The 26977-nt window shown below is 29.2% G+C and overlaps 3 protein-coding genes across 3 annotated transcripts; 1 reads left to right on the top strand and 2 right to left on the bottom strand.

The window, feature by feature from the left end:
• Positions 1–1274: 1274 nt before the first annotated feature.
• On the bottom strand, positions 1275–7313 carry LOC139500388 (uncharacterized). The gene is made up of 4 exons (XM_071289130.1): positions 7305–7313; positions 6159–6374; positions 4355–4516; positions 1275–3322 (listed from the first exon to the last, which is right to left on the bottom strand). Exons 1-4 carry the CDS (start codon positions 7311–7313, stop codon positions 2744–2746), a joined length of 966 nt encoding a protein of 321 aa, XP_071145231.1. The 3' UTR covers positions 1275–2743.
• LOC139502040 (uncharacterized) lies at positions 7173–24000 on the bottom strand. Its single transcript, XM_071291360.1, has 2 exons — positions 23436–24000; positions 7173–9137 (listed from the first exon to the last, which is right to left on the bottom strand). Exon 2 carries the CDS (start codon positions 9134–9136, stop codon positions 7316–7318), a length of 1821 nt encoding a protein of 606 aa, XP_071147461.1. The 5' UTR covers position 9137; positions 23436–24000; the 3' UTR covers positions 7173–7315.
• LOC139502041 (uncharacterized) lies at positions 21262–25986 on the top strand. The gene is made up of 2 exons (XM_071291361.1): positions 21262–22104; positions 24119–25986. Exons 1-2 carry the CDS (start codon positions 22073–22075, stop codon positions 24669–24671), a joined length of 585 nt encoding a protein of 194 aa, XP_071147462.1. The 5' UTR covers positions 21262–22072; the 3' UTR covers positions 24672–25986.
• The last annotated feature ends 991 nt before the right edge of the window (positions 25987–26977 follow it).

Here is a 26977-nt window from a genome sequence, read left to right as displayed (position 1 = left end):
ATTCATAATATAATGATGATATTTCATTATTTATAACTATATTATTTGTTGTCATTCTCCACCGATGATAGCTGAATAACAGACTTTTATCATTATAGGTTATTAAAAAAGATAAATATTTTATTTATCGTTCTTACTCCGAACGAAGTTGCGGAGATACATAAGGTTTTAAACCAGTCCGTCTGTCTGCCGTCCGTCAGTTCGTCAGTCCGTCGGTCCTGTTTCTTGTCATCGCAACTCCTCTCAAACCACAGAAGAAAATTTCATGAAACCTTTTGGATAACAAGGACGTACTATGTAGATGTGCATATCGACAGGATTTTTGTTTCTTTCTAAAAGTTATGCCCACTTTAACTTATTTGCTTCAATGTACTACTGCAAGTTTGTCAACTCATCTTAAACTACACAACATCATTTCATGAAACCCTTTTTGATGATAAGGACATACTATGTAGATGTGCATATCGACAAGAAATTACGATTCAATTTTTTTTCTAGCAGTAACACCCCTTTGTACATATTTACTTTAATGTAGTTCTGGAACAGTTTGTCATCACAACTCCTCTTAAACAACAGAATTTCATGAAACCTTTTTAAATAACACTACAAAACTCCAAAAGTCTGAAAAGACCAGTTTTTGTCTCGATTTGCATGAACTTTTACTCGACATTCTCGTTTTGTATGAAATTTTTGTAAAAATTCTCGACAAAGTCTTAATTTGTCTGAAATATGTATTTATATTCTCGACATTGTTCTCGACTATCTGTATTGTTTCTCGATTTTTCTCGACACTTTCTCGACAGTCTAAAATGTGTCTTGATTTGTCTTGACCTATTCTCGACTGTCTTGAATTTGTCTCGATAAGTCTTGACATATTCTCGACATTCTTAATGATGTCTGAATATGTCTCGACACATTCTCGACATTCTTAATGATGTCTGAATATGTCTCGACACATTCTCGACATTCTTAATGATGTCTGAATATGTCTTGACACATTCTCGACATTCTTAATGATGTATGAATATGTCTCGACACATTCTCGACATTCTTAATGATGTATGAATATGTCTCGACACAATCTCGACATTCTTAATGATGTCTTAATATGTCTAGACACATTCTCAACTATAAATTTCATCTGAATTGTGTATCGACGCAGTCTTACAGTCATAAACACTTTTTTGAGCTGATTTGTTTTCATTTCTATTATGGCTTAACTAGACTAAAAGAATTAGAATACAATATCACAATGCAAATTATAAAAACAACAATTTGGTCAATAATTGTTTATTAGCCATACAAACATTGAATATTATGCATGTAAAATGAAATATGTCTACAGTATGAGTGATTTCAATCATTAAGCACTTATTTATTATATGTATAAATTAACATTTGTAACCCATATTTAAATAGGTTTATATTTAACCATACTCACATTTGTATTTGTAACATTTTCATACCAATATTAATTTTTGTTCTTATCAAAATATTTACATATAAACATTTTAATACAAAATATTTAATTGCCAAAATTTTGTTTCAGTAGTAATAATTTAAGTGTAACTTGAAAAAGAACAGTAAATTCTAGAAAGAGAAATAAAGCAGAATAAATATCCTGTACAATGGTTGTAATTTGAAAGCTCGGAACTTTTTTTTTTCAATTACAGAAAAAAGTAGGATGTGAAATGTGTGTTTTGGTTTCCACATTTTAAATGTTTTGACACTACGTTTCTGAATTTTTATAGAAGTCGTTATCCTCATTGCTTTTTAAATTGATAATACTGACCGAAACCAAATCAGGACATAAAATTGAGTGTCCAAAAAATAAATCAAACATATGCAAATTTATATAAAAGATATAACAAAAAACTGAATTCATCAAATATGGGTCCACTTTCTACATGATAACTTTTAAAAAGTACTCACAATGTTAAGGCAGATCATATGTAAGTTTCCTGAGATTCATTTTTTTTATACTTTGCTAAATTGAAGATTTTTATATGCTCTTTTAAAAAATATAATAGAAAGAATGGGCCTCTGTGCTATTTTTAAAACTATGAGTCATTGAAAAATTGTAGGATCATGCAAAAACACATTTTTGTGCAAAAAAAAATCTATGAGATAGAACTTTCATTGAAAGAAATTGTGAGAAGATAGGTTTTATAATATGTATAAAGAAAAAAAAAGAAAAAGTGGTGTCACTGAACTGCTTTCTTGATACAAGTAAAATTTAAAAAAAATCCCAATCAGACCAGTAACTTTTTTTTACTAAAAGAGTTATCTCCCCTTAAATGGCTCAGTTGAAAAAAAATGTCTCTAAAACACAAAATGTATGGTATTTGTTTAAATATTTTGGATAATGCAATAATTATCTACCTATTGAAGGAACTCATTAATTACAAATTACTAAGAAATACTATAATAATATTAAGTCTTATATATTATTATTACCATTTTTTACAGGTGAAATACAGGTAAATGCGTTAAGGTGCAACTATTATTTTGGAAAAGTAATGCAAAAAAATGTTGGAAACGTAATACACCCTTTGAAAGGAATATCTCATAGAAAAAAGCAAAGTTGACTTCCATTTAAAAAATCTCTTTTTATCCATTTATTTTTTTCTTTTGAACAACTCGTTCTATATACAGCAAGAAAATACATAACAATGTACCTTTCCAAGTATATAAACTATTTATCTACTTCATACAAAATACATGTACATGTATAAATGCATATCTAAACATTTAAAAACCATATTTTATTGTCTTCTGAAGCAAATACAACTGGATTGCTTATTTTATCAAAGCTAAATATATGTGTGTCAATCTTTCTGTCATCGGTGACCAAGAATAGTCCAGATTGTTCCGGAATGGGAAACATCTCCAATTTTACCCACATGGTAGCTTTATCTAAATGGTTGTGTTTGAAAATCTTAGAAATTGTGCCAAAGCGACGGTTTGTCCTATGCGAAACACTAACACAATAGTCATGTGAGCGTGATGCTGTCGTCTGATGCTCTGTTGTTGAGAAGAAAATTTGTCTTTTTAACTCGGCATCCTGTCTTTGGCTGAACTTTAGATATGTGACCACTGGGTCTATGTCAAATAACTCATAATTTTGGTCATATATATTATTGTAATTGTCTTTTAGAATTGATAGATCCTCACTTTGCAATATGAATCTTTTCGTAGATGCTGTAGATATATCTTGATGGTGAATGGAGTTTACTTTTTCTGCCAAGCGACACAGACTTGTTTGTCTGCTGTAATTTATAATTTCACCACTCAAAATATTGTGAGAGCTCCAATCGTATATCTGAAATATGAATTAAGGAAATTAATTTATGCATACTAGAGTAAGTGAATGAGATGTGATAAATTGTATCTTAACAAGGCTGTATTCCTTAACTCTTGAAAGCCAAATCAGCAAATTGTATATAGATAATGTTAAATGCTGAAAACCATCATTATTATATAGGGTGCTCATGTGAACCCTCATATGCAGTATCTCAAGAAAAATGCGACAACCATATAAATCATGTCTGTCTTGTGTTAGACTAAAAACATATGTGTTGACTTTTAAACCTGAAGCATTTGTTTACAACTGTCTTAAATAAGGTACCTGGTGTTCAGTTGTTGTCGTTTGTTGATTTGGTTCATTTTTCTTTTCATTTCTCGTTTTTTTATAAAAATTAGACTGTTGTTTTCCTATTTTAATGGTTTTACACTAGTCATTTTTTGGGGCCCTTAGTAGAAGTTGTTTGGTATGAGCTAAGGTTTTTTGTGGAAACCGTTCTTTGGTCTTTAATGGTTTAATTTTAGTGATAATTATGAAAATGCAACACACAATATAACTTGCTAATATGAACCTTGATTCAAATTTCACCAAGCATTTTGAGCGTATTGTAAGGCAAAACATAGATCCCTACTTATAAAATTTCATTACACTGCAACAAAATGCTTTGACTATCACTTGTCAAGGTGTAAAGTATAAACAAATATCAAGTCAATATCTTAAAGAAGATAAAAAAAAAGGTAGAAAGTAATGATTTGAGTGAATTTTCAAAGTCCAAGGACCATAACTCTGCACATATTGTTTTCATAGTATTATTCATCTTTCTCAGTACATTTTCAATCCCAAAATGAAAATTTGATGCAACTCAAAACGCCTTCATTTTATAACCTATCATCTATATATAAGATGTTGTGGTCTGCTCGTTGTGGCTCATTATTGAAGGTCATACGGTGATTTATAGTTTTTAATGTTTTCGTCTCTGGTGGACAGTTGTCTCATTGGCAATCATACCACATCTTCTTTTTTATGTTATTCAATTCTGTTTTAACTTACCCGGTATGTCTGCATCACTGTTGATTCTTCATGTCCATGTTGTAAAATTTGTCTGGTCACCCAACTGTTTGCTCGTTCCAAAGGATAAAGCCATCTATCATACAATGGTCCATAGTCTTCATAACCCTCTGGGATATGATGTAGCAGGTGTGTTGTGATATTCTACAAATAAAAATATTTTAAACAAATGAAAAATTATAAATTCATTCGGTATTATATAGTACTACATCTGAAAAGAAAATTATATAAACCTTAATTCTGACTTCAGTACTGACACTGGTTTAGTGTCTGTCTGTTATGATGTTACTGATGAAACTTAACACATCAGCTATACACAACTCCAGGATGTGTGTGAAGGAAATTATTGCAAGGGAAATAATTGAATGTGCTTATTTTAATTGATATTTCAACAAGCATCATGTTTAATTATTAACATCAAAGTCAAGTGTATCCCAAACTCTGTCTGAACGACAAAATGGCAGATAAAAAATCATTCGGACAGACAGAAATTTTGAAATATTTTGTTTGAATATATATGTACAAAAACCCAGATTTCTCTTTCGGTCAGACAAACCCTAAAACAGTTTGGCACAGACTGAAAGTCCATTAATTGGTCACTGAGAGAGTTGGCTTTTTGAAATTATGTGACATCTTCTTACGTTGCATTTTTATATCATTCCGCAATTTATCTGCCCTTTAATCGTTTTTTTTTAAAATTATGTATACATTTATAAGGGTGCTATAAACAGTTTCATATAAACAACAGGGGTTATTCCCTGACTAAAAATAACCATGGAGGGAAACCCCTGTTTATTTACTCAATTAATGCTAAAGTAATTAGCTTTCAATTAAAAAAGGTTGAATATTGAAATAATTTAAAAATTATATTAAATATACATGTTTTGAAGGCAGACAACACTGTAAACATCCTGTTTTTAGGCAGTGAAAAATTAAAACATATTTGCAGCCACTGTAGCTGTTTTCGGAGCAGGAGACCGTACTTTTCAAAGGCCTGGTTAAAACCTATAAATTTCATACAGTTTTGATTATATAAAATGTGCACGTCTGTATGGGTATGAACATAACCTGATTTCAGGTTTTTTATGTTCAAATTAGGCTTCTTTTTTAATATGATAAAAGTACACTTTCTATCAAGGTTATAAGAAGCTAGAGAACATTCTGATTCCAGTGATATCTAGTTTTATACAGGTATCTTTATAAATCAGTCCACCACTAAGGGTCACTTATGCATGGCCCCTCAAAATATGACATCATAGAAAAAACTGTTGATAGCACCCCAAGTACTTAAAATAAATAGTGCCTGATATTATTTGTTTTATTCAGCTCTCTAAGCATACTTTTGGAAAATTAGATCATAAAAATATACTAATTCTTATGAGGCAAAAATCTACAATCTGATTGAACAATTACAATTAAGGCTGTAAATAAAACTCCATCTTCCTTAGCAGCTAGTACATGTAGTAGTAAGCAATCTTTAATTATTATTTAAATGGTTAAAACAATCATGCCTTTTTTAATCAATAAACAAAATATCTTGTTTCAATTCGTTGTTTTTTTATCATTTACATTTCCTAGGAGAGGCATCAACAAAATGTTTTGAAATCTTATAAGAATTAACTTTATTTTGGTTGATCAGGGGTGTACGGATATTAACTGTAAGCCTCCTGCTGTAAATTGTGTGAGATAATTAAAATGATAAAGTAGATTATTATTGTTTACTTGATTCTTTCAATTGCAAATACGGATGAATATAGAACTCATACATCTAAGTAGATAAACTAACCTGCAAGGTCAAAGGAAAATCCCTTTCAAGTAACACCACTGCTGTACTTGTGTCTTCAATAAGTCCTTGAAGCTGCTCAGTTGTGTAGGATGGTTGTGTCAGTCTTTTGATCACTTCAAATAAATTGAATAAGGTTTCTTCTTGTGGCTTTGCTAGGAGGCCTCTGATACACCATGCTGCAATATTCTTGGTTACGAACTGAAATAAAGTATTTTTCTATATAAATATGAAAAAAGGAGAATATTCACTATTATTTGAGTTTGAATTAACAAATGTTCTAAAAAAAAAATACTTATATCATACAAGTATCTGTCATGACTGAATTAACTGTACTCTAATAAACCCAATACAATATTTACACATTTGACTTTTATCAAAAGTTCAAAATAATTTTTTATCTTTAATGACATTTATAATTGTCATAATTGATATTTTCAATAATTCTCAGTTTAGGGAACTTGACATATTTGTAATTGGTTTCCTTTAAATTCTATCTTCAAGTTAATCATTTTTTTTTAGATCACTTTATTGAATATTTCATAGCATTTGTGCATGGTAACTGCATTTTGTTAAAATACAAAGATTCAAAGCATTTGGATGAAATGATATATATTACTAGATATATAGGGCATACTTTCAGTATATATATATATATATAATTTAAAAGTAAAAAACACAAATGTTCGATTTATGATGTGATTTTTTGTGTTTTTTACTTTTAAATTATATTTTCTGTACCAAGGACTTTTTATTTATCAAAATATATATATATATATATATATATATATATCAGAAATAAACAAAAGTTATACTTTTTTCCAGCTTTCAAATAATTATAATATTATCTAAAATTATTATTAATTATGAGTTATTATTCCCTCCCCTGAATGGTTGCTTTGACAAACACTAATTTTGATCATTGAGAAGCTCAATATTCCTTTAACAACACAACAACCTAAAATGTTTCGTCGATTTAAAAGAGTTATCTCCCTGTAGTGTAAGGTACCACCTTAACCTTGCATTTTGGAAATTTTGTATATATATGAATTAAACAGGATTTTTCTAAATATTGCTAAAATCTAAATTGCATTTTAGTCCCCAAAAAAAGGTGCAATAATAAATGCAAGCAATAATTTCTGAACTTACAGTATTCATATCTAATTCATTAAATAAAATATTTTTATAATCAATACCTGTTGTTTGCCATGCATTGTACGCAGTGTCCATGCTCTAGTAAAATGGTCAGCAGGAGTATAATCAAAGCCTTTAGGGTATTTAACACTCTTTGCTCTGTTGTCAGCTAATTTAACATCCTGTTTTGTTAGTAACCAAGGAGCTGCTGGTAAAGGAGGCGCTTTTGGTGTTGGTTCAGGAACAGCTGTATCTACAGATGATTTCTTTGCCTGTTTGGATGGTCTCTCACATTCGGTTGTTGATGATGATGGTCTTTTTGGCCAGGTTTCTTTAAATCGATTATAATCTTTTTCGCACTGGCGAACTTTAGGTCCATCAGATTTGCCTGTTATCAGATCAAGAATGTTGCTGATGACATCTGCTAATGTGTGCATGCCATCTGGTTGCATCTGATGCACCCTGTCAAAATATGGTAGGCGATGAAGTGGATGTATCCCTTTAAATCCAGTTTCTTTTTGTAGTTTACATTTTTGGTTATTGTTTTTTTTTTTGTCATATTCTTTTCTTATTTCCATTTCTTCTTCCCTTGAATATGCTTGTGGTTTGGGAGCAACCTCTTCAGTTTTCTTGGCAAATAAAGTCTTGTCTTTCCGAAATGGCGAATCTGTGGGTAAAAACTCTCTGTTCGATATGTGCAATACTTTATTCACGGAACTGCTATGGACACCTGTATCTTTGCAGAAAAAACAAGCACGAATAGCTGCTTGACCAGAACAGTGTAAAAGTTTAGAAAAAGCTGGTATATCACATAAATACTGTAATAAAGCAATCTTTAAATTTACTGGTGCATCTGTGTAGGCGTCATACAAGTTACATTCAATGTTTGATAAAAGTTCGTCAACTAAAACGTTAATATAAGGGTCCAGTGATTTTGGTTCTTTTCTACCATAGCCTGGAACAATACCTGCCAACATCATTGGTCCTAAAATATATCGCATTTCTTGTGGGAGTGTTATCCAAGTGATGATGAGAGGCCATATTGACTTCTGGACTGTTTGGTTCTTATTTGGATTCACACCATCAGCAAAAAGAGCCAATGGCACACAGTTCTGCTGTTGCTGATCTTTGAAGACTCCATCTGTCATCTGTTGTCGAAATATATTGCCATCTGTGTAGCTGCTTAGCCTGCCAGTTGTGTTAAGCTTGTTGGCATAAAGAATCTTTGCCAGGTTCCTAGTTCCATACCAACGAACTATGCGTGGTACTATAGGCATATATTGGAATGTTTTTTTGTTCCTGTTGTTTGAAAACACCAAACTTTCATTACAGTCTGGACAGGCAAGAATGGTACTGCTGATAGGAAAAATTTTACAGTCATTTGTACAGCATTTAAATTTTTCTATTGGCATCAGGTATGGTTGAATAATAGTGACAGCTTCACAATAAGTGGATGGCAGGTTGTTTGGTTGTGGTAGAACACACTTTTCGTGGTGAAGATACTGTGACAAAGCTGTCTTTGACATTCCATTATTAGATGAAAATATGAATAAATGTTCGGCTATGGCATCTTTTACAGTTCTATTAGTTCCTTCATGCAGTGGCTGATTTAAAATTAAAGTTTTTTTTAAAAGTTCCTTAGACTCTCTTACAATCTCAGGTTGTTCTCTATGAGTGTCTGATATTTCAGCATGGGTGTTATGGATTTTCTTTGAATGAGCTCGGAAAGTCTTAATGTTGACAAATTTTCCATTACACTTTGAACATGTGCATTGTCTCTTCAAGTTATCCATTAAGGTGATGGTATGGCTGTATACTTCATATGACAAAGATGTTGATGATGTCATCCTGCAATAGAGAAAAAAAATGACTGTAACTACTGCAGTGGTATATGGATCATGCAAATGACTTGAGAATAAAATAGAGAATTTAAATGGAAAATGTGTCCAGGTGACAACAACCCGATCAAAAATAACAATTTAGTCCAGTAAATCTAGCATAAATTTGACCCAAACCTGAAAGTAATTGCAACAGAAGATTCTAAACTTTTAATCTTTAGTATTATACCCCAAATATACACAGAAAAATTCCCATAAATTTTACTCAAGGAAGACTTAAAAAACTCTTACAAAAATGGTAGAAATATCAATAAAAATTGATACAAAATGATAATTTTTCCGCTTCTATTCATCAGAATGTATTGAGTCTTTAGAGTATAACAAACAACTCTAAACGTGTTTTCATATCTTTTATCAAGCTATTACCTAGATTTTTGTAATTCTTTTTTTTACCATTTATTGAATTTTTCAACATGTCAAGTGGTCCGAGTACACAGTTATTTCGTAGTGCATTTCTTATGGACAATAAATAGAAATTAAAAAAATCCCACCTGCGCTTTCTAAATAATATTTTTACAGTGTGCTGTACTACTTTTGGGACAAATTATATCAAAATTATAGAAAAATTCATCAGCTCTTACTCAAAATATGGACAATTTTATGTTAAGGGGACTTGAAATGTTTTGACAGCTTCCGAAGTGCTAATTTGTGACCTTTTCAGCTGAACCTTATCACTACTTTACATTAATATGTATGACCCAAATTTTTTTACAGTGTCATTTCATCCCCCAACTTGCTATATGAGGCATAAAACATGGAGAAATAAATTTGGAAGGGGTATAACAAAAATTGACAAGTAACACACTGTCCACAATAAGGACTATATTCGTGGACAACAAAAATCAAAGGACGATAACTGTGTACTCGGACCTAATAGGATAGAAAAAGTTTACCAATCTTAATAAAACTTGGTATGACTAAAGCTTAATATATTCTAAGACTGCTTACAAAGTTTCATAGCAATAGGATATATATTAAAGACATTATGATTAATTCTATATTCAACTTTGCGCGTTAAATTCAGACGTTAAAATTGAGAAATTTCAACTATCAACATTTGAGGCTTTTAAAATTTAAATATTGCAAAAAAATACTTTCAAAATGCCTATATATATAATATGTCATTATGTCATGTAATTTAAAGCAATAGATTACTCATTTGATACATCAGACTTAGCATAATTATTCAAAAGTCAACTTTATATGAGCCTATGACTAAAAATTGAGGTTTTCCAATGAAGGGGGACCTTTAATATATAAAGATGTAATATTTTCCAGCAATTTTAAATTTGTGAAGCTTTTTGATTAGAAATAATCCTTATACATGTTATATATGTATTTAATGTACTTTAAATGGACAGAACACTTACAAATAACATCATATTAATTTAAAAGGGTCTTAGGCTAAGTAAGACTAAAAATAATTTAGGGTCAATTTAGGTCGTAGCACATATTTACATTTAAAAATGCATATTTGAGCTATAGGAAATAAAAATTTGTGTCTTTTCTATCATTTCTATACTCAGGTGACATGATGCAATAAATCTGAGCACAAAAAGGCTCTTACATTCAACTGTTTAAGCAGACAGTATGGTCTGATACAAAGAATTTTCACTTTTTACACCGGACACAATTTTTAAACTAGATACCCCAATGATGATTGTGGCCAAGTTTGGTTTAATTTGGCCCAGCAGTTTCAGAGGAGAAGATTTTTGTAAAAGTTAACGACGCCGGACGCCAAGTGATGAGAAAAGCTCACTTGGCCCTTCGGTGAGCTAAAAAATCTGTTGCAATTAGTTTGAGGTTAAAATTTAGTTTGACTGGACTAATTGAACTAAAATTATAAACTGAACTTTCACCATTAATTCCAGTGGATAGGATAGGATTAGTGTTTTTATACAAGTTATAAACAAAGTTTATAATTTAAAAACACATTTGGATCAAGACCACAGTGTATCAGTTTTTAAACAATCTTAATCTTCTTGTCAATTATTTTAATTGAAAAACAAAAATTATATCAAAAGATTTTTTTGTTGATGCATTCAAGAATTTGTATAGTTAATGAGCTTTTAAATTTTAAGTTTATAATTTTAAAAACATTTGTGAAAAAAAAATGGAACTTTTTTGTAAATTATTAATTATGAAGGATTGAAGTGTTACATTTAATAATACATGTACTGGTTTGTTTAATATAGAGTAGAAACATAAACAAAAAAAGTCACAAAACCTCAAGGAAAAAAAGTCATTTTGATAAGATATAAAAAATAAATAATTATGAAACAAAATTAAAAAAATCAACCTACTAAATTGCTATACTAGTTCTGGTGCTCTTGTCATGGTTATGTGCCATATGAATATAACAAGGTAAAAATTATGGAAATATGCTTTCTAAAGGTTAAGCTTAAATTTTATACTTTTTTAATTTTGTGTAGAATTTGAAAGTAAAATTTAAGTTATAATCTAGCTTTTCTTGGACATAATGAAATTAAGTGAATCTCATCATCCACAGACTGACTGTGGATTTTCATAGATTACCAAGTCTTTTGATTCTGTTGAATTAATTTTTATTTGACAAATTTTGCAAATAAATTGTTTCACATAATCATATATTAAAGAATATTTCTGGTTAGGGCTATAAACTTTAAAGTTAATAGTACTATTTAAAAATGTTAACACAAAACCGCTTTACATATAATGCACAAGGATGCAGGAAAATAATTTACATTTATATTTATTCAAAAACACTTTAATTATAAATATAAATGTATTATAAACATAAAACTTCTGATTGTAATTAATGCATATCATTAACATTGCAAATATATTTGTACACAACATTTCAAATGTATTATACATAGTAAAATAATTTAAATGTTGTTTTGATAGCAATTAGGAAAAACAATCCAAACATTTAATGAATTTGCAAAAAACCTTTCATCATTTGAAGTTTCCTATCAGGATATATTTGAATGGCTTCACAAAGCCAATCATAAAATTAAAAACACAATAGAAATGGCATTTTCTATTTACAAGAGCTATACACATGTCAGCTTGGCATTGAAGCCATGTTCATCGTTATTATAACACCTGTAAAACTTCAAATAGAAAACACAAGTAGATGTTTAACCAATCAATTATCATCTTTTTAACCTTATATAAAAAGTAAAACTGAATTCTTGCACATCATTGTTTGCTTGTCAACATGGAATATCAACGTCACTACCAGCCAACCTTTACACCTCTTAACAATGTGAGAAGTAACAACCAGATAATGCATCAATACCAGCCAACTTATTCTCTGCCAACTAGTAGTACATCAACAAGTCAGATGTCATACCAGCAAAATACGGTGAGTTGCAAATACACTATAGTAATTAGTTTAAATAATTAACATGTGAATAATTAATATAAGGCATTCAAATCTGTCTAGTAAAGTTACTTATTTCGGTTTTTTATTTGGGAGGACAGATAGAAAAAGAGGGGAGGAGTGTTAATTACTCTGTATAAATTATAATAATCAAACACAACCATTATAGACCCAATAAACCATTTCAACTCATTTTAGTTTCATTATTTTCTCACCTGTTTATGAATATGAACATGAATATTGCATTTTTAAAAGTAAAGTTATTTTTTTTTATCATATTTTCTAATAATCAGATAATGTTGCTTTGCTTTATATATCATATTTTATTTTTCTGAGCATAAGCAAGGCCCTATTTTGCAATTTGATGTTGTTAAGTATAAAAAATCTTGATATTTAACAGGTCTAAATGTTCTTATTTATTATACACATATTTGCTATTTCTGTGAAAAAAATGAAAGAAAAAAAAGCACAATTGAATGTAAACCAATAAAACCTAATACAGAGCTTCAATACATTTTTGTGTGTTTTTGTGTCTTCAACTTCAACAAAAACTACCTTGACCAAAAACTTAAACCTTAAACTCCCACTTTCATTTTCTCTGAAAAGTTGACCATGAAATTGTGATCAAAAGTTTAATTTGGCTTTAAAATTGGAAAGATCATATCATAAACAACAAGTGTACTTAGTATCAAGTTCAGCTTCCTTAAAAAACTACCTTGATCAAAAACTTTAACCTGAAGTGGTGCGAGCAAACTCACAGACATACTAACTGACGGACAAAGGAACGGAGGCACAGACCAGAAAACAAAATGCCCCTCTTTTATTGTAGGTGGGGCATAAATAATATTAAATTGCTTATAGTACATTGTCTGTAATAAATAAAATATCTGAAAACTAAAAATGATGTGAATTAAACATAGCATAACGTATGGTAAACAAATGCTTAAAGTAAACAGAAAATAATTTCAATTGTATTATAAACAAGCATTAGCCTTTCAAAAAGTCTCTCGCTTAGTAGATTAATTCATTTACTAGAATAGCCACATGCATCAATCAACAAATTTTACTACACCCGTGAGGTCAAACTTTATGAAGTAGTATTTATCATTTAAAGTTGTTGTTTACTCCAGAAGATTCACCTATTTTAGATAAAAGTTACCTGTGTAAAATTAAATTTTTGAGCATTAAAAGAATGTCAACGTAATCTATGATACAGCTGAATTATGTCCCTTGGGAGTATTAATCTCCAACAAAAGTCCTTGCAAACAGTTGAAATGACAAAAATGTATATATGCCTGATATAAAAAAAAAAATAGAAACTACTAAATGAAGCGATATTGAAATATTTGCTGAATGAATTGCCAAGAATGTGAACAATTCTTTACACAGGAGAATATAAATTCTATCCAAATTAAGCCTCAGCTCAGGTTGGTCTCTTTTTTTCTTAGATGGACAATTTAACATTTCTTATTTTAATAGATTATGGCTATAGAGAAATATCCAAGTGATACATTTAGGGAATTACAAAGCAAATATAAAATAAAAAAATAAAATATTCTGTCTGTCTGTCTGTCTGAATATAAGGCAAATAACCCAGTTAAAATATTTGTTTCTACTTGAATTCTTGAGTTTCCAATTAAATTAATCATTGTGAAAGGTAAAAACAAATACAAAAGAACAATAGTTTGGTGCAGATTATACAATATAGCTTATATTGAAATCCGAATATACAGTTTAATTATTTACCCATCAATTTGACGTATTATGATGACTTTGGACTTTTTTCTCGAAACAGTATTAATGTTCTCAGTGAAACATTTCTATACTTTGTGATAAAAATCAAATGTACTAAGCTTCAAAAAAGTAAAAACATAACTGAAGTCTGATGCCCACAGTCATTTAACACCAAATTAATGAATATTTATATAATATTTCAAAAGGTTTCAAAATTGAATTTGGAAATATACAAACTACAGCCATTGACTCATAGATAGATAAAAAAAAATATTGTACCCTTGGATCCAATCACAGTGCTCCTAAGTTGACTTCCTTCACAAAAATTAAGTCTTTATAATATTGAAATATATATGCATTTTAGTTGAAATATCAACTCTGATATGTACATGTATTATTGATTTCATAAAAAAATATCATATGTGTACTTAAGTTTTTTTAAGCAGGGCAAGGACTTTTTTCCCATTAATTAAAGCCAAGCGAGAACTTTTTTTAATAATAAATATTGACAGGCATAATTTTCTTTTTATTTGCTCCCAGCAAAATCACACTAGTGTTTCAAAAAGTAGTATCTACATTGTATTATCATATGGTGGAATTAAGTCGACAATTAAACATGAAATTCAGAAGTGGCATTATAGTAGACAAATATAGTGTTGCCAAATCTAGTACTTTTTATATCTTTTTAACAGAGATTATCCCATTTGTACCATCTCCCTTTTTCCAAAGATCTTTCTCAAAAGTCATAATTATTTATTAGCTTTCTCTTTTACCAATGCATACATGTACCGGTAAACATGTTGTGCTACTTTTTTCTTTCACAAATAAATTTTTACTCTTTGGTCGGGTTGTTTTTCTGTGACATTCCTTGTTTCCATCTGTAATTTTATTGTTATTAACCTCATCCTATTTCTTTATATAAATCTGATTTTTTTAAATTTTCAAACAATGTATTATGATAATTTGTGTTGATAATTACTTAATACAAACAACTAACAAGAATGAAATTAAAACTCTGAGATGGGGAAATATGAACTTTTTGTTTAAAGAGTATATTTATATATATATAGTTAATTAGCTAAATAAACATGATAAATAAACTTAAAACTATTTTGTCCAGGGTAAAACAGTTAAGATGGTTACACTAAAGACTGGTGTCCGTGTAAATGGTGAGAAGTGATGGTCTAGCATTGATATTAACCATTTATATCTGAAATTAATAAGTCATTTTGCAATAATATGTCATTATAAAAACAACCATTTGTTTTCAAGAAACCAGTCATGGTTACTTCTAGTACAGGGGTACTTCTAGTACAAGTTATTTGTGTCTACTTATAAGTAAATTTTGTTAGATTCAAATTTCATTGTCGATAAAATTAAACATACATGTTGAATAATGACATCTGTAAACATATGGTAAAGGACAGACACTCATGTTTGATAAAAAAAATCTCAAAGAAATTTAGAAAGTTTGACTTTTTTTACTTGTATAAGTTAAAAAATTTAATGTCTATGGTACATACATGTAACTAAATTAGCCAATAAAATAATATATTAGAAAAATTAAATAAAATACACTTGTATCAAAGTTGTATGTATATTTTTAAAAGTACATGTATCTTACTAATAAATTCTTTAAATAAATAAAATAAAAGTAACTTGTACATGTATGTAGTACTCTTGACTGTGATATTTCTGTACATTTCCGCATCTTTGGCAAATAACAATTTCTTAGTTAATTATTATTGTTCTATTACAAAGGCAAAATACTCAAATAATTCCTATGACTGAAATAATAAAATAGTCTATCAAAAAGGATGTCTATGCTCAAGTCTTAATTTACTGAATCTTTTAAGAGTTCACTGAAATTATTATCATGTTTCAATATTTTATTATGCATACAAAAGTGATTTAATTTACATTGCAAATTTCTTATTTAATTTTCAGATGCTGAATCCTTCCTCTAAAGACATAACTATGGCCACACTACAGAACTTTAATACACAATCTGACAGAGGAGATCAGCCACCAAAATGTGATCTAAGATGCAAGTGCTGTGCTGTACAAATGGCTTTTGGACTAGTGTGTGCCTGTAATCTGACCAAAGAAAGTGTTGGTACACAGACTGATATTTTAGTTCTCAACATGAATACTGAAGACTACTTCAAACCAAAGACAACTGCCTTTAAGCTATTGCAGGTAAGACAATTATGTATTTTATATTTTACTAGACCTTTTTAAATTAAGAGTATCAGTTGAACATAATAAAAGTAATATTGCATTCTAGTATAGACATGATAGATGTAGTAATACTATCATACTTTGAAAAAATATAAAAAATTAAGGGTCTGTTCTTTTATTTTCTAAACTAAATTCTAACCAATATTTAAAAAAAGGAAATTTGTATTAAAGACATTTATAATCAAAAGAATGTTGGATTAGATATTGTCAGATGTGATCTTAATATTATTTATTTCTATTAGAAAGTAAAACAGGTCTTATCATATCAGAAATATCCTCTCATACATTTAGAAGTGATATTTTCAAACTAATAAGTTATCAGTATGATTGATAATGGTCTATGCATTCGTTATAGAGAGTGTTCAATGAAAGAAAGTAACATACTATTATACTGTATTAGTCTGGTACTAATTTAGCATGATCAAAACTACCATTCAGAAGCATACTACAATTTGTACATTGTATATCAACAGAAAGAACACATTTAAAGTTGAAAAGATGATGATCAGCCTGAATAAACCATAATCAGAAAATCTTAACATTCAGCAATCATAAATATATATATTTATTATTGTTTTCCCCCATTTTCTAACATTTAAAAAAGTATAATTTAAGTTTTAAAGTTATCCAATAGGGGTCAAATTATGGATTAGCTTTAAACAATCAGTGGTAGTTCATATACATATTCAGGACAAGCCATGATAATGAGAAATTTATCAATTAGAATTGTTCTTATAGGGAAGGTGACTGTGACTGACATTGCCTAGCCTTCAACAATAATCAAATACTTCAATTTAGCATTAAGCCCCATTTATACAAATTAATATTATCTAAAAATGTTTTATTTGTTTATGTATCGATATTTATTTAAATGACCTGCTAATTTTAAATACTTTTTGAATTGTAATTGAAGAAATTATAAGCTATTTAGGTAAAACAGGCAGTATTATGACCTTCAAATATATATATATTTTCAGTTCTGATACCATGCACTTAAAACTTTGAATATTTAAACATTTTAAATCCATGAAATAAAACTGAATTGTACATGCTGTAACTTACACAAGTTTGTCAATTCTGGGCCTTTTATAGCCGTCTATGCAATATGGGCTTTGCTCATTGTAGTAGACTGTACAGTGATTATTTAGTTAAGTGTCATTTGGTCTCTTGTGGAGAATTGTCACATTGGCAATAATGAATCATACCACATCTGCTTTTAAATATGAAAGAACTTAATTTTGATTCTTTACAAATATGTTCAAAAGTGAAATTTGAAAAATCTTAAATAGAAAATTTATACTATAAATTTGGAAACATTATTGCAGAAAAAAAAGACTAAAAATATTGATAGGATATATGGAACTCATTTTCCTGATATTTGACACTTGTGGGGGTGACTGCAATTTAAATATGAAAAAACTTATATTATGATCAAGATGAAATAAATTGTATTTCTGTTTGTTTCATACACTGATACATTGTATGTCAAGAATTCAAGATAATTAAATGTGAATTTTCATTTAGAAGAAAAATTGCCAAAGTTTTAACTCGTATATTCATATTTTTACAAGTTTTTAAGGATTATTATAATATATAGAGCACAATGTTTTTTGTTTGAAAATGCATTTTGAGGGGAAGCGACTCTGAAAGAGTGCATTTTCTGAAGGAATCTACTTGTGTATCTTGCTGTTTGTATAATAGCCTTAACTGTGACCCTATTTATTCTTTAGATATTTTAAAAGCCTTTTCAAAGGTATCTCACTAATTGTTTAATTTTTTAACCATAAATTAACATCAAAATCTATTTAGTTTTGTCTCTGCAGTGTATATAATAATCAGTATAATTATATTCAAGTATGAGTTAAAAAAAAATTAAGTCTACTCACCATATTTGAAAGGAACTGCAACACCCATAGTTTAATACAAAAAACAAGATTAACAACATTTATGCACTGACAGGATTATGAGATATGGATTTCAATTAAATAATTGAAGTTATATTTATATGGCATTGCTTATGTTTGTGTTTAAGACTTTCTGATTGGCCAATGAGTTTTTAAACATAGGTAAAAGTAAAATGATGCTGTTTCATGATTTGATAAAAAACATCAATCAAAGGATTAAAAAAATATTTACCTTTGATCAGGTTGATGAAGTAATAAAATTTATTTTGCAAAAAGTTTTAACTATAGGTAATACACGAAAGGTGTGAAAAAATTTAAAGATCTAATATATTGTGCAATAAAGATGTCAAGGTTGTGGATGTAAATTAAGATCAAAATGATAAGATTAAACTCTTACCTTCATCAATTGTACACTGATCATTTAAAGGTGTGAAAATTACAAATGAGTGAATTAAAATGTAATTAAAGTAAAATAAAATGAATTGGAAAAATTATGATGAAATTATGAAAAAATAATAAAGCCTTTCTTTTAATGCATATTACACTTCTGGGACTATCATTATTATTATACTGACGATCACTATTTTAAATGCTTATAACACTTAATGATAGGGTACTTTGATATTTTGTATTTAAGGAGAAATTTTTCTTAGTTTTAAATAAATCTGTTCATTCTTTACATGCCATTAAGGTTTCACTTAATTTTGAATTATAACTTAATGAATGATATTTGAAATAAAATTGTTTGGCCCATGAATTAATTTTATTTCTTGAAAACTTTAAACAATACTAAGTTTTTTTATAAAGATTATGGTTCAAATGGATAATGTTTGCCTACGGCATGAAGATATGAAACTACAAATGTATTGGGTCAGAGAAAATTAATACACCTTTCCACATACAAAAAAAACCAACTTTTTTTCAGCTTAACCTTGTACGCTATTTGTAAAGTATTGAACTCGTTGATAAAAATTTACTCCTAGCTTTTGTTAATAATGAAGAATAGGAATACATTTCATTATGATTATGAATAAATAGGTGTAATATACTGAGTAAGTTCCAGATACCTATTTAATCTTCTTATATTAATGATTAATATTTTTCAACAGGTTTTTTGGTAAAATTGTATGAGCATCTCCTAATAGTTAATTTGAAATAAAATTAAAAAGATTCAAAATAAGATTCAAAATTTATCAAGGAAACTCAAATGTTACTATGTGACTTTTAGGTAAGCAGGAAGAAGTCTAAGGACTTAAAGTCACAGAAAAAAATGAACATAATTGCAGTGAACATATTTATTTCAAAATGCTTATGACAAAAATGATACAAGATTGTATAATTTAAATATATACAAGCAAGATCTTTAAATATTGTCTTTTTATGACATATTCATTATTCAGTTTAGGAATTTGTTCTTAAGGAGGCTCATGCAACGGTACAAAAAAATCTGCAAAAATTGAAACATTTGTTTTTTTCATTAAACATTTCATTTATTACATCTAAAATTAATTGTTACTTTAAAACAGTTGTTTTGGCCCCAGATGACTTTAAGATTTTTTAGATAATTAAAAAAGCTCCCTCGTTGGTAAAAAATGCCATTATTTTGCATAGAAATTAAAATAACTTTTTTACCTCATTAGTGACCTATATTTTTTTCAAATGAACTGATCTTAAATTTAATATTGTAAGATTTAAACCATTTCTGTAGTTTGATTCTTTTTTTGTTTCAATTTTACCCTTTTTTTCTCCTATTAGTTCAACAGAAAAGTACTGTAAATTCAGAAATTATTGCGTGTGTATGATTGCGATTTTGTCATTTTAAACTTAAATGTGATTTTGATTTTTACGATTTTGAGAAAAGTCATGCTTTATTCAGTTAAAATATTACAAAAAGTGAGTTTTAATTATTGCGTTTACAACTCTGTCGCATTAATCGCAATAATAAAATTAAAAACCTCACAATAATTTCTGAATTTAAAGTACCTAAAAAAAATGCATGCTGCTTTCAAAGGTAGATTGTGAGCTGAAATAAACAGTGACCCCATATTTTTATTTATTTATTTCCATTAAGAACAGGATAATTTATTTATAGAAAAATAGTGAAATCCTTTGTTTGAAAAAAATAATTATTTAGACTTGCAAGCCCCCTTAATAGAAAAAAAGAAGGTGTGGTATGATTGCCAATGAGACAACTCTCAAAAGGATCAAATGACACAGAAATTAACATCTACAGTTCACTGTATGGCCTTCAACAATGGGCAAAGCCCACACACATAGTCCGCTATAAAAGGCCCAGACATATTTCTTGGTTTTCGACCCCCCTGGGAGCAAAAAAATAGCTGGATCTGCACCTGAATAGAGAGGGGAAAGGTACCAAAGGGATATCCAAACTCATATATCAAAAATAAACTGACAGCACAATGACTATATATATAACTGTAAACAGAAATAGGGGTCAGGTCAGTGAACCATAAAATTGGAGTAAAAACTTTCATACGTCATAATTACTCATTAGATTTAAATCTCATATTATACAAAACTGTTGTCTGCTCTATGGTTAGGTTGTTGTCGCTTCGACACATTCCCCATTTTCTTTCTCAATTTTAAAACTGATATAAGAGTTTAAGTAATAATTTATAGAAAGTCTCATGAAGTTTTTTCAATTTATTGCAAGAAAATGATAAGATTGTCGCATATTTTTAATATTACAACATCACTTCTGACAATTTATCAGTTATGGTCACATCTAAAAAAAAAAAAAAAAAAAAATTGGATACAAACACTGAAAATTGCAAGATGAACCTGGGCATGTAATTATGGCCTTAAATGGACCTTTAAGGGCAAAATGGATAATTCTTGTTGTTTTAAAATAAATGTCAATTTTAATGTCCATGATCTGCTATTTCTATGTTCTCTATTTTCCATGTTCCTAGATCTTTCTGTCAGTAAAGATTGTTGCATCTTTTCTTGTTAAAGTTTCCGGTCAAGGTAGATTTCAATGACGTTTAAGTCACAGCTACTTTAAACTTTTAGGACATATAAAAAAGAAGATGTGGTATGATTGCCAATGAGACAACTATCCACAAAAGACCAAAATGATACAAACATTAACAAATATAGGTAAATGTATGGCCTTCAGCAATGAGCAAAGCCCATACCGCTTAGTCAGCTATAAAAGGCCCGGATGAGACAATGTAAAACAATTCAAACAAGAAAACTAACGGCCTTATTTATGTAAAAAAATGAACGAAAAATAAATATGTAACACATTAACAAACCACAACCACTGAATTACAGGCTCCTGATCCTTATTAGTTGTAAGTCAAATTAGTGTTCTGACCAAATTTCATGGTTTATTGGACATTGAAAATATAGTGTGTCACACTAAGTGAATGTCAGTACATCAGAACTGTACTGTAGAACTTATTCCTTAATTTCTTTCTGTAATATTATCATTCATTTTATCATATTTATTCATCATTGTAGAACCAGATAACCAGTGTCCTCCATACAACCAAACTGAGCAGCACATCTGACAAAACTTTTGAGGACAGTGTTTCAGAAGTTATCAACTTCATTAATGATCTACCAGATACACCTAGAACCAGAGAAAAAGTTAGAACAAGGTTCAGAAAAAGAATGTACAACCAAAAGGGATATGAAAAAACCAAGTGAGTATAATTTTGTTTTAAGAAGTGTATGCATAATTCATGCTCCTGCCACCAGGTCAAAAGGGTGTTGTTTACCTTTGTCCTAAGAATGTCAGTACATGTTTGTCTGTAATGTGTTTAAAAAATAATGGGGCGTAGCATACAACATTCTTGAGTTATATAAAATAGAAGATGTGGTATGATTGCCAATGAGACAACTATCCACAAAAGACCAAAATGACACAAACATTAACAACTATAGGTCATAGTACAGCTTTAACAATGAGCAAAGCCCATACCGCATAGTCAGCTATAAAAGGCCCGATAAGACAATGTAAAACAATTCAAACAAGAAGACTAACCGCCTTAGTTATGTAAAAAAAATGAACGAAAAACAAATATGTAACACACAAACAAACGACAACCACTGAATTACAGGCTCCTGACTTGGGACAAGCACATACATGTTCTTTAAGGAGGCTCTAGGGTGTAAGATTTTCAGAAAAAAATTAAACATATATTTTTTATTACAAATTTTATTAATTATCCTTAGTAATTGTTACTTTATCATATGGTACAAAAATCATTCCAAAAAATCTTTCTGTGTTGGCCCCAGGTGACATTTAAAATGTAAATATCATTGAAAAAGCTCTAAATTATCTCCCTTTGATGCAAAAATGCCATTTTTTGGTATTAAAATTGAAATATTTTTTTTAAATCATAGGTGAACTATATTTTTATTGTTTTTTTTTTTCGAATAAGCTGTTCATAAATTAAATAATTGTATAAGTTTAATTGATTTCTGTAATTTTTTTTTTCTATTTTGATATTACTGTTTCTCTTATTATAAGTTTGACAGAAAAAAAGGACATTTACAAAAAATGTGCTTTTTTTTTAAGATTGTGAGCCGAAATGAATGGTGACCAAATTTTTGTATTTATCTATTAAGAATAAGATAAAGTTCATTTATAAATAGAAAAATATAGCGAAATCCTATATCATATAAATAAAAATGTTTTAGACCCAAGAGCCCCCTTAATCAGGTTATATATAAGCCAGGCTGCATTGCAAGTTATAAGAAGACCAAGAGTAACACCTGTTTAACAATCCAATAAATGGTCTGAATAAATTTTAAAATTGAAAACAAATGACATGTATATAAATCACAGAATTGCATGCTCTCGATTACTTTAGACAAGTGAATAAGTGACATAGTTTACTCAGGGAGTTGATATGAAAATGTTAATAAAATTAACAGTTGTTGATAGATATATCTTCAGTGAACCTTTGCCACTTCTGTTCTATATAAACAATTAAAGAAACAGGAAACAAATACTGGCAAATAAACTTACCTTACAGAATGAGATGATGATACCAGTTTCTTTTTACTTCTTAGAGGTCTTCTGAGATTTCTTGTTCAGTTATTACATTCCATGTTTCCGGTACTGGCTTTCATGCAAACCGTGAATTAAAGGTGTACGCAATATATATGAGATATAGAAGTAAAAAAAAATCTTTCAGTTAATCAAATTAAGAATTCTGTTTATGAAATGTCAGTTCCTGATCCTAATAATAGAATGAAGAAGTCTGGAAGACTTGTGAACTTGCTTATTATTCCCAAATTTCTATAAAATTAAATGGTTTTATTATGAAAAATTAAAAAAGACCCTTTCACCCTCTGATGTTAATATTTCCCCATTGTGGCTAACATTGGACACCAACTAAAAAATGGAGATAATTGAATCTTTTATGCAATATGATAACAGTTATTATTATTGTTATTTTAAACACCTTTGTTGTTGTTAACAATTCAATATTTTAAGTTATATACTAGTGAAAGATGTGTGTTATAATGCAGCATATTCTGAAATATTGATGCATTAGTCATAACAGCTAAAACAAATAATAACATTTCAGTTGACGAGTTAACTATATAAAAAACAAATTACTTATAAAAAGAAAATCTGTATAAATATTTACAAACTTAGGTTTAATAGAAGTACAGAGATACTAATTATTTATTTTTTTATTTCAGAGAGTTAGCCATAGCAACTGGCGGTAGTGTTAGAAAATTGCAGTGGAAGAAAGCCAGAGAGGCAGTAATACCACCAAAACAAGCCAGGGCATCCTTCAAACAAAGGAATATTTCAATTGTGAGTTCCGCAACATCATCACCCATATCTTCTCCTGCTGTGTCTCCGGAATCTACTCCATCAAATTCTCCACAAACTTCACCCACTCAACCTCCAATGATTTCTCCTGCTTTGTCAGTCTCTTCTCATACCCCAGAACAGCTTCCACAAACAAACAGTTTAGGAGTTCATTTTAAAGTAGGAGACAATGTCTGCATTGCAAGTGGCGGCAAGACTTATGACTTTGCAACTGTGGAAAAGATATGGACCTCAAGAGTCGACATTACCTACCTAAAAAAAGCTGGGCCTAAGCTTTCAACATGGAAGTTGGGTAGTGGTAAACTTTACAAAGACAGTATTCATAAGAACAGTGTCTTTCATTGCTTGGGCAAAGTAGATCTAGTAGAGGGTCAGCTAATGCAGACAATAAAGAAAAAACTAAATAGTCTTTTTTAGTAGACAATTTTGTAAAAACATGTAAAGTTTGACTTTTGAAATATGTTATCTTATTGTCATTGAAATTTTATTTTCAGATTTTATCAAAATTTACTAGTAATTTAAGGGCCCTTTATGAACCGAGGCTTCGTGTTGAAGGCTTTTCATTGACTAATAATTGTTTACTTTTTTAAATTGTTATTTGGATGGAGAGTTGTCTCATTGACACTCACACCACATCTTCCTATATCTATAAGTTAACAGTTTTGATTATAGGTTAAGCTAGCTGATTGTTTTTTTGTATATATTTATGTAAATATTTCAGGTTTCAATTAAGATATATAATATAAAATACTCATTGAATAAAAATATATTTAATTCATTTAAGACTGTTCTCTCCTCTTCTATCTTAAAAAACTTGCCAGTAATTGGGAATCCTATAGCTTTGTTTTAAGTTTATCCATGAACTACCATTTAAAAATTTTGCACACTAACTCTGACTTTTTTCCCTTAAATGTATCACGTAGAGTTAAAAATGTCATGTTTACAAAACTATAGAAATTTTTGTTATATTTTCATGGGTTTTGAAAGAAAAAATGTGCCAATGTTAAGTGTAGGAAAGTTGAACACAATATTTATTTTCTGACAAATTTTCAATACATGTATTTATCTTGAAAAAACGCACACAGACCAATTATTTGTTTTCTGCTTTTTCAGTCCCTTTATTTATATTAAATCAATTTGTAATAGTATTGTAAAAAGCTGGTTATTTTTACACTGAGTAGAAAATACCCTTTAACATGTTAAATTAAGGAGATAAGAAACACAAAAAATACTTTGTTTATTGTTGAACTTAGTTGTCTTGTATTTTTATTGTTAACAGGCAAATATGTTTTGAATGTTGAATTGTCACTTTACTGTTTGTCATCTTGCAGGAAAAAATTAAATTTCTTTTTGTTGAGACTTTGGGTTTTCCCTGTGTTATTGTTATACTGTGGATTCATTATTATTTGTTGGATACCAATTTTCGTGGCTTTCGTGGATACAGGTGAACCACGAAATTAAATGTTCAACGAATAACAAATTTTCTATAGGCTTATATGCAGACTTCGGCAAAACCACGAAATTTAATATCCACGAACATGCAAGTTTTCGTAATCCACGAAAATTGGTGCCCACGAAAATAAATGAATCCACAGTAGTATTTATAAGTTCAAAAATGGTTAGTGAGAGAAGTTGTATAATAGGTTCTTGTATTGGGAAAAAGATATATATAGGTAAAATATGCAAAGACGTACTTTGGCGGTTCAAAAGGTGGAGTTCAGTTATGATATATTATTTTTTCACAGAATGTATGATTTACAATATCAAATATGACTTCAGTCCATTTAAATAATGTATTGGACATTTTGTAATTTGTTTTGTTTGAATATTGTTGTTATAATATATATGTTTATTTATAATGTTATTAACATGATTAAAATTGCTAGCTAGAAAAGAGAAATGTTATTGCTAGCAACTAAACCTATACCTAGAGTTTTGTTTTATTTATTATACGAAGGATTAACAAATGCAGAAAAAATGTTTATATAGATTTACATATTACTATCTACACTTACACTTCCAAAGAAAAAATAATCTGCTTTAATTCATTAAGGGGAATAACTCTAACTTAACAATTGGAAAACTAGTTTGACCTAGTGTTAAGTACATTCAAGACAGATTTTAGCATGTCAAGAATATATCAAGAAAAATTAAGACACAATTCAAAATGTTAAGAATGTGTCGAGACATAATGAGGAAAAAAAAGAATGTCGAGAATCCGTCGAGACATAATGAGAAAAAAAAAGAATATCGAGAATACGTCGAGACATAATGAGGAAAAAAAAGAATGTCGAGAATCTGTCGAGAAATTTTAAGACAGTATTCAAATGTCGAGAATTTGTCAAGAATTTTTTAGAAATTATTCAGAATGTCGAGAATATGTCGAGTAAATTTCATACTTATTTAATACAAGTCAGAATTTGTCAAGAAAAATTAAGACATAATTCATTCTTTTTGAGATTGTCGAGTAAAAGTTCATGCAAATCGAGACAAAAACTGGTCTTTTCAGACTTTTGGACTTTTGTAGTGTAATAAGGACATACTATATAGATGTGCATATCGACAGGAAACTAGGATTCATTTTGTAATGTAAGAGTTATGCCCCTTTGAACGTATTTGTTTCAATGTACTTCTGCAACAGTTTGCCATCGCACCTCCTCTGAAACCGCACTATATAATTTCATGAAATTTTGTAGATAATAAGGACATACTATTTGGATGTG

Source organism: Mytilus edulis, chromosome 13 (assembly GCF_963676685.1).
Source record: "Mytilus edulis chromosome 13, xbMytEdul2.2, whole genome shotgun sequence".
Taxonomy (NCBI): domain Eukaryota; kingdom Metazoa; phylum Mollusca; class Bivalvia; order Mytilida; family Mytilidae; genus Mytilus; species Mytilus edulis.
The sequence above is the reverse complement of the archived record's forward strand: the minus strand, read 5'-3'. Positions and strand labels throughout refer to the sequence as shown.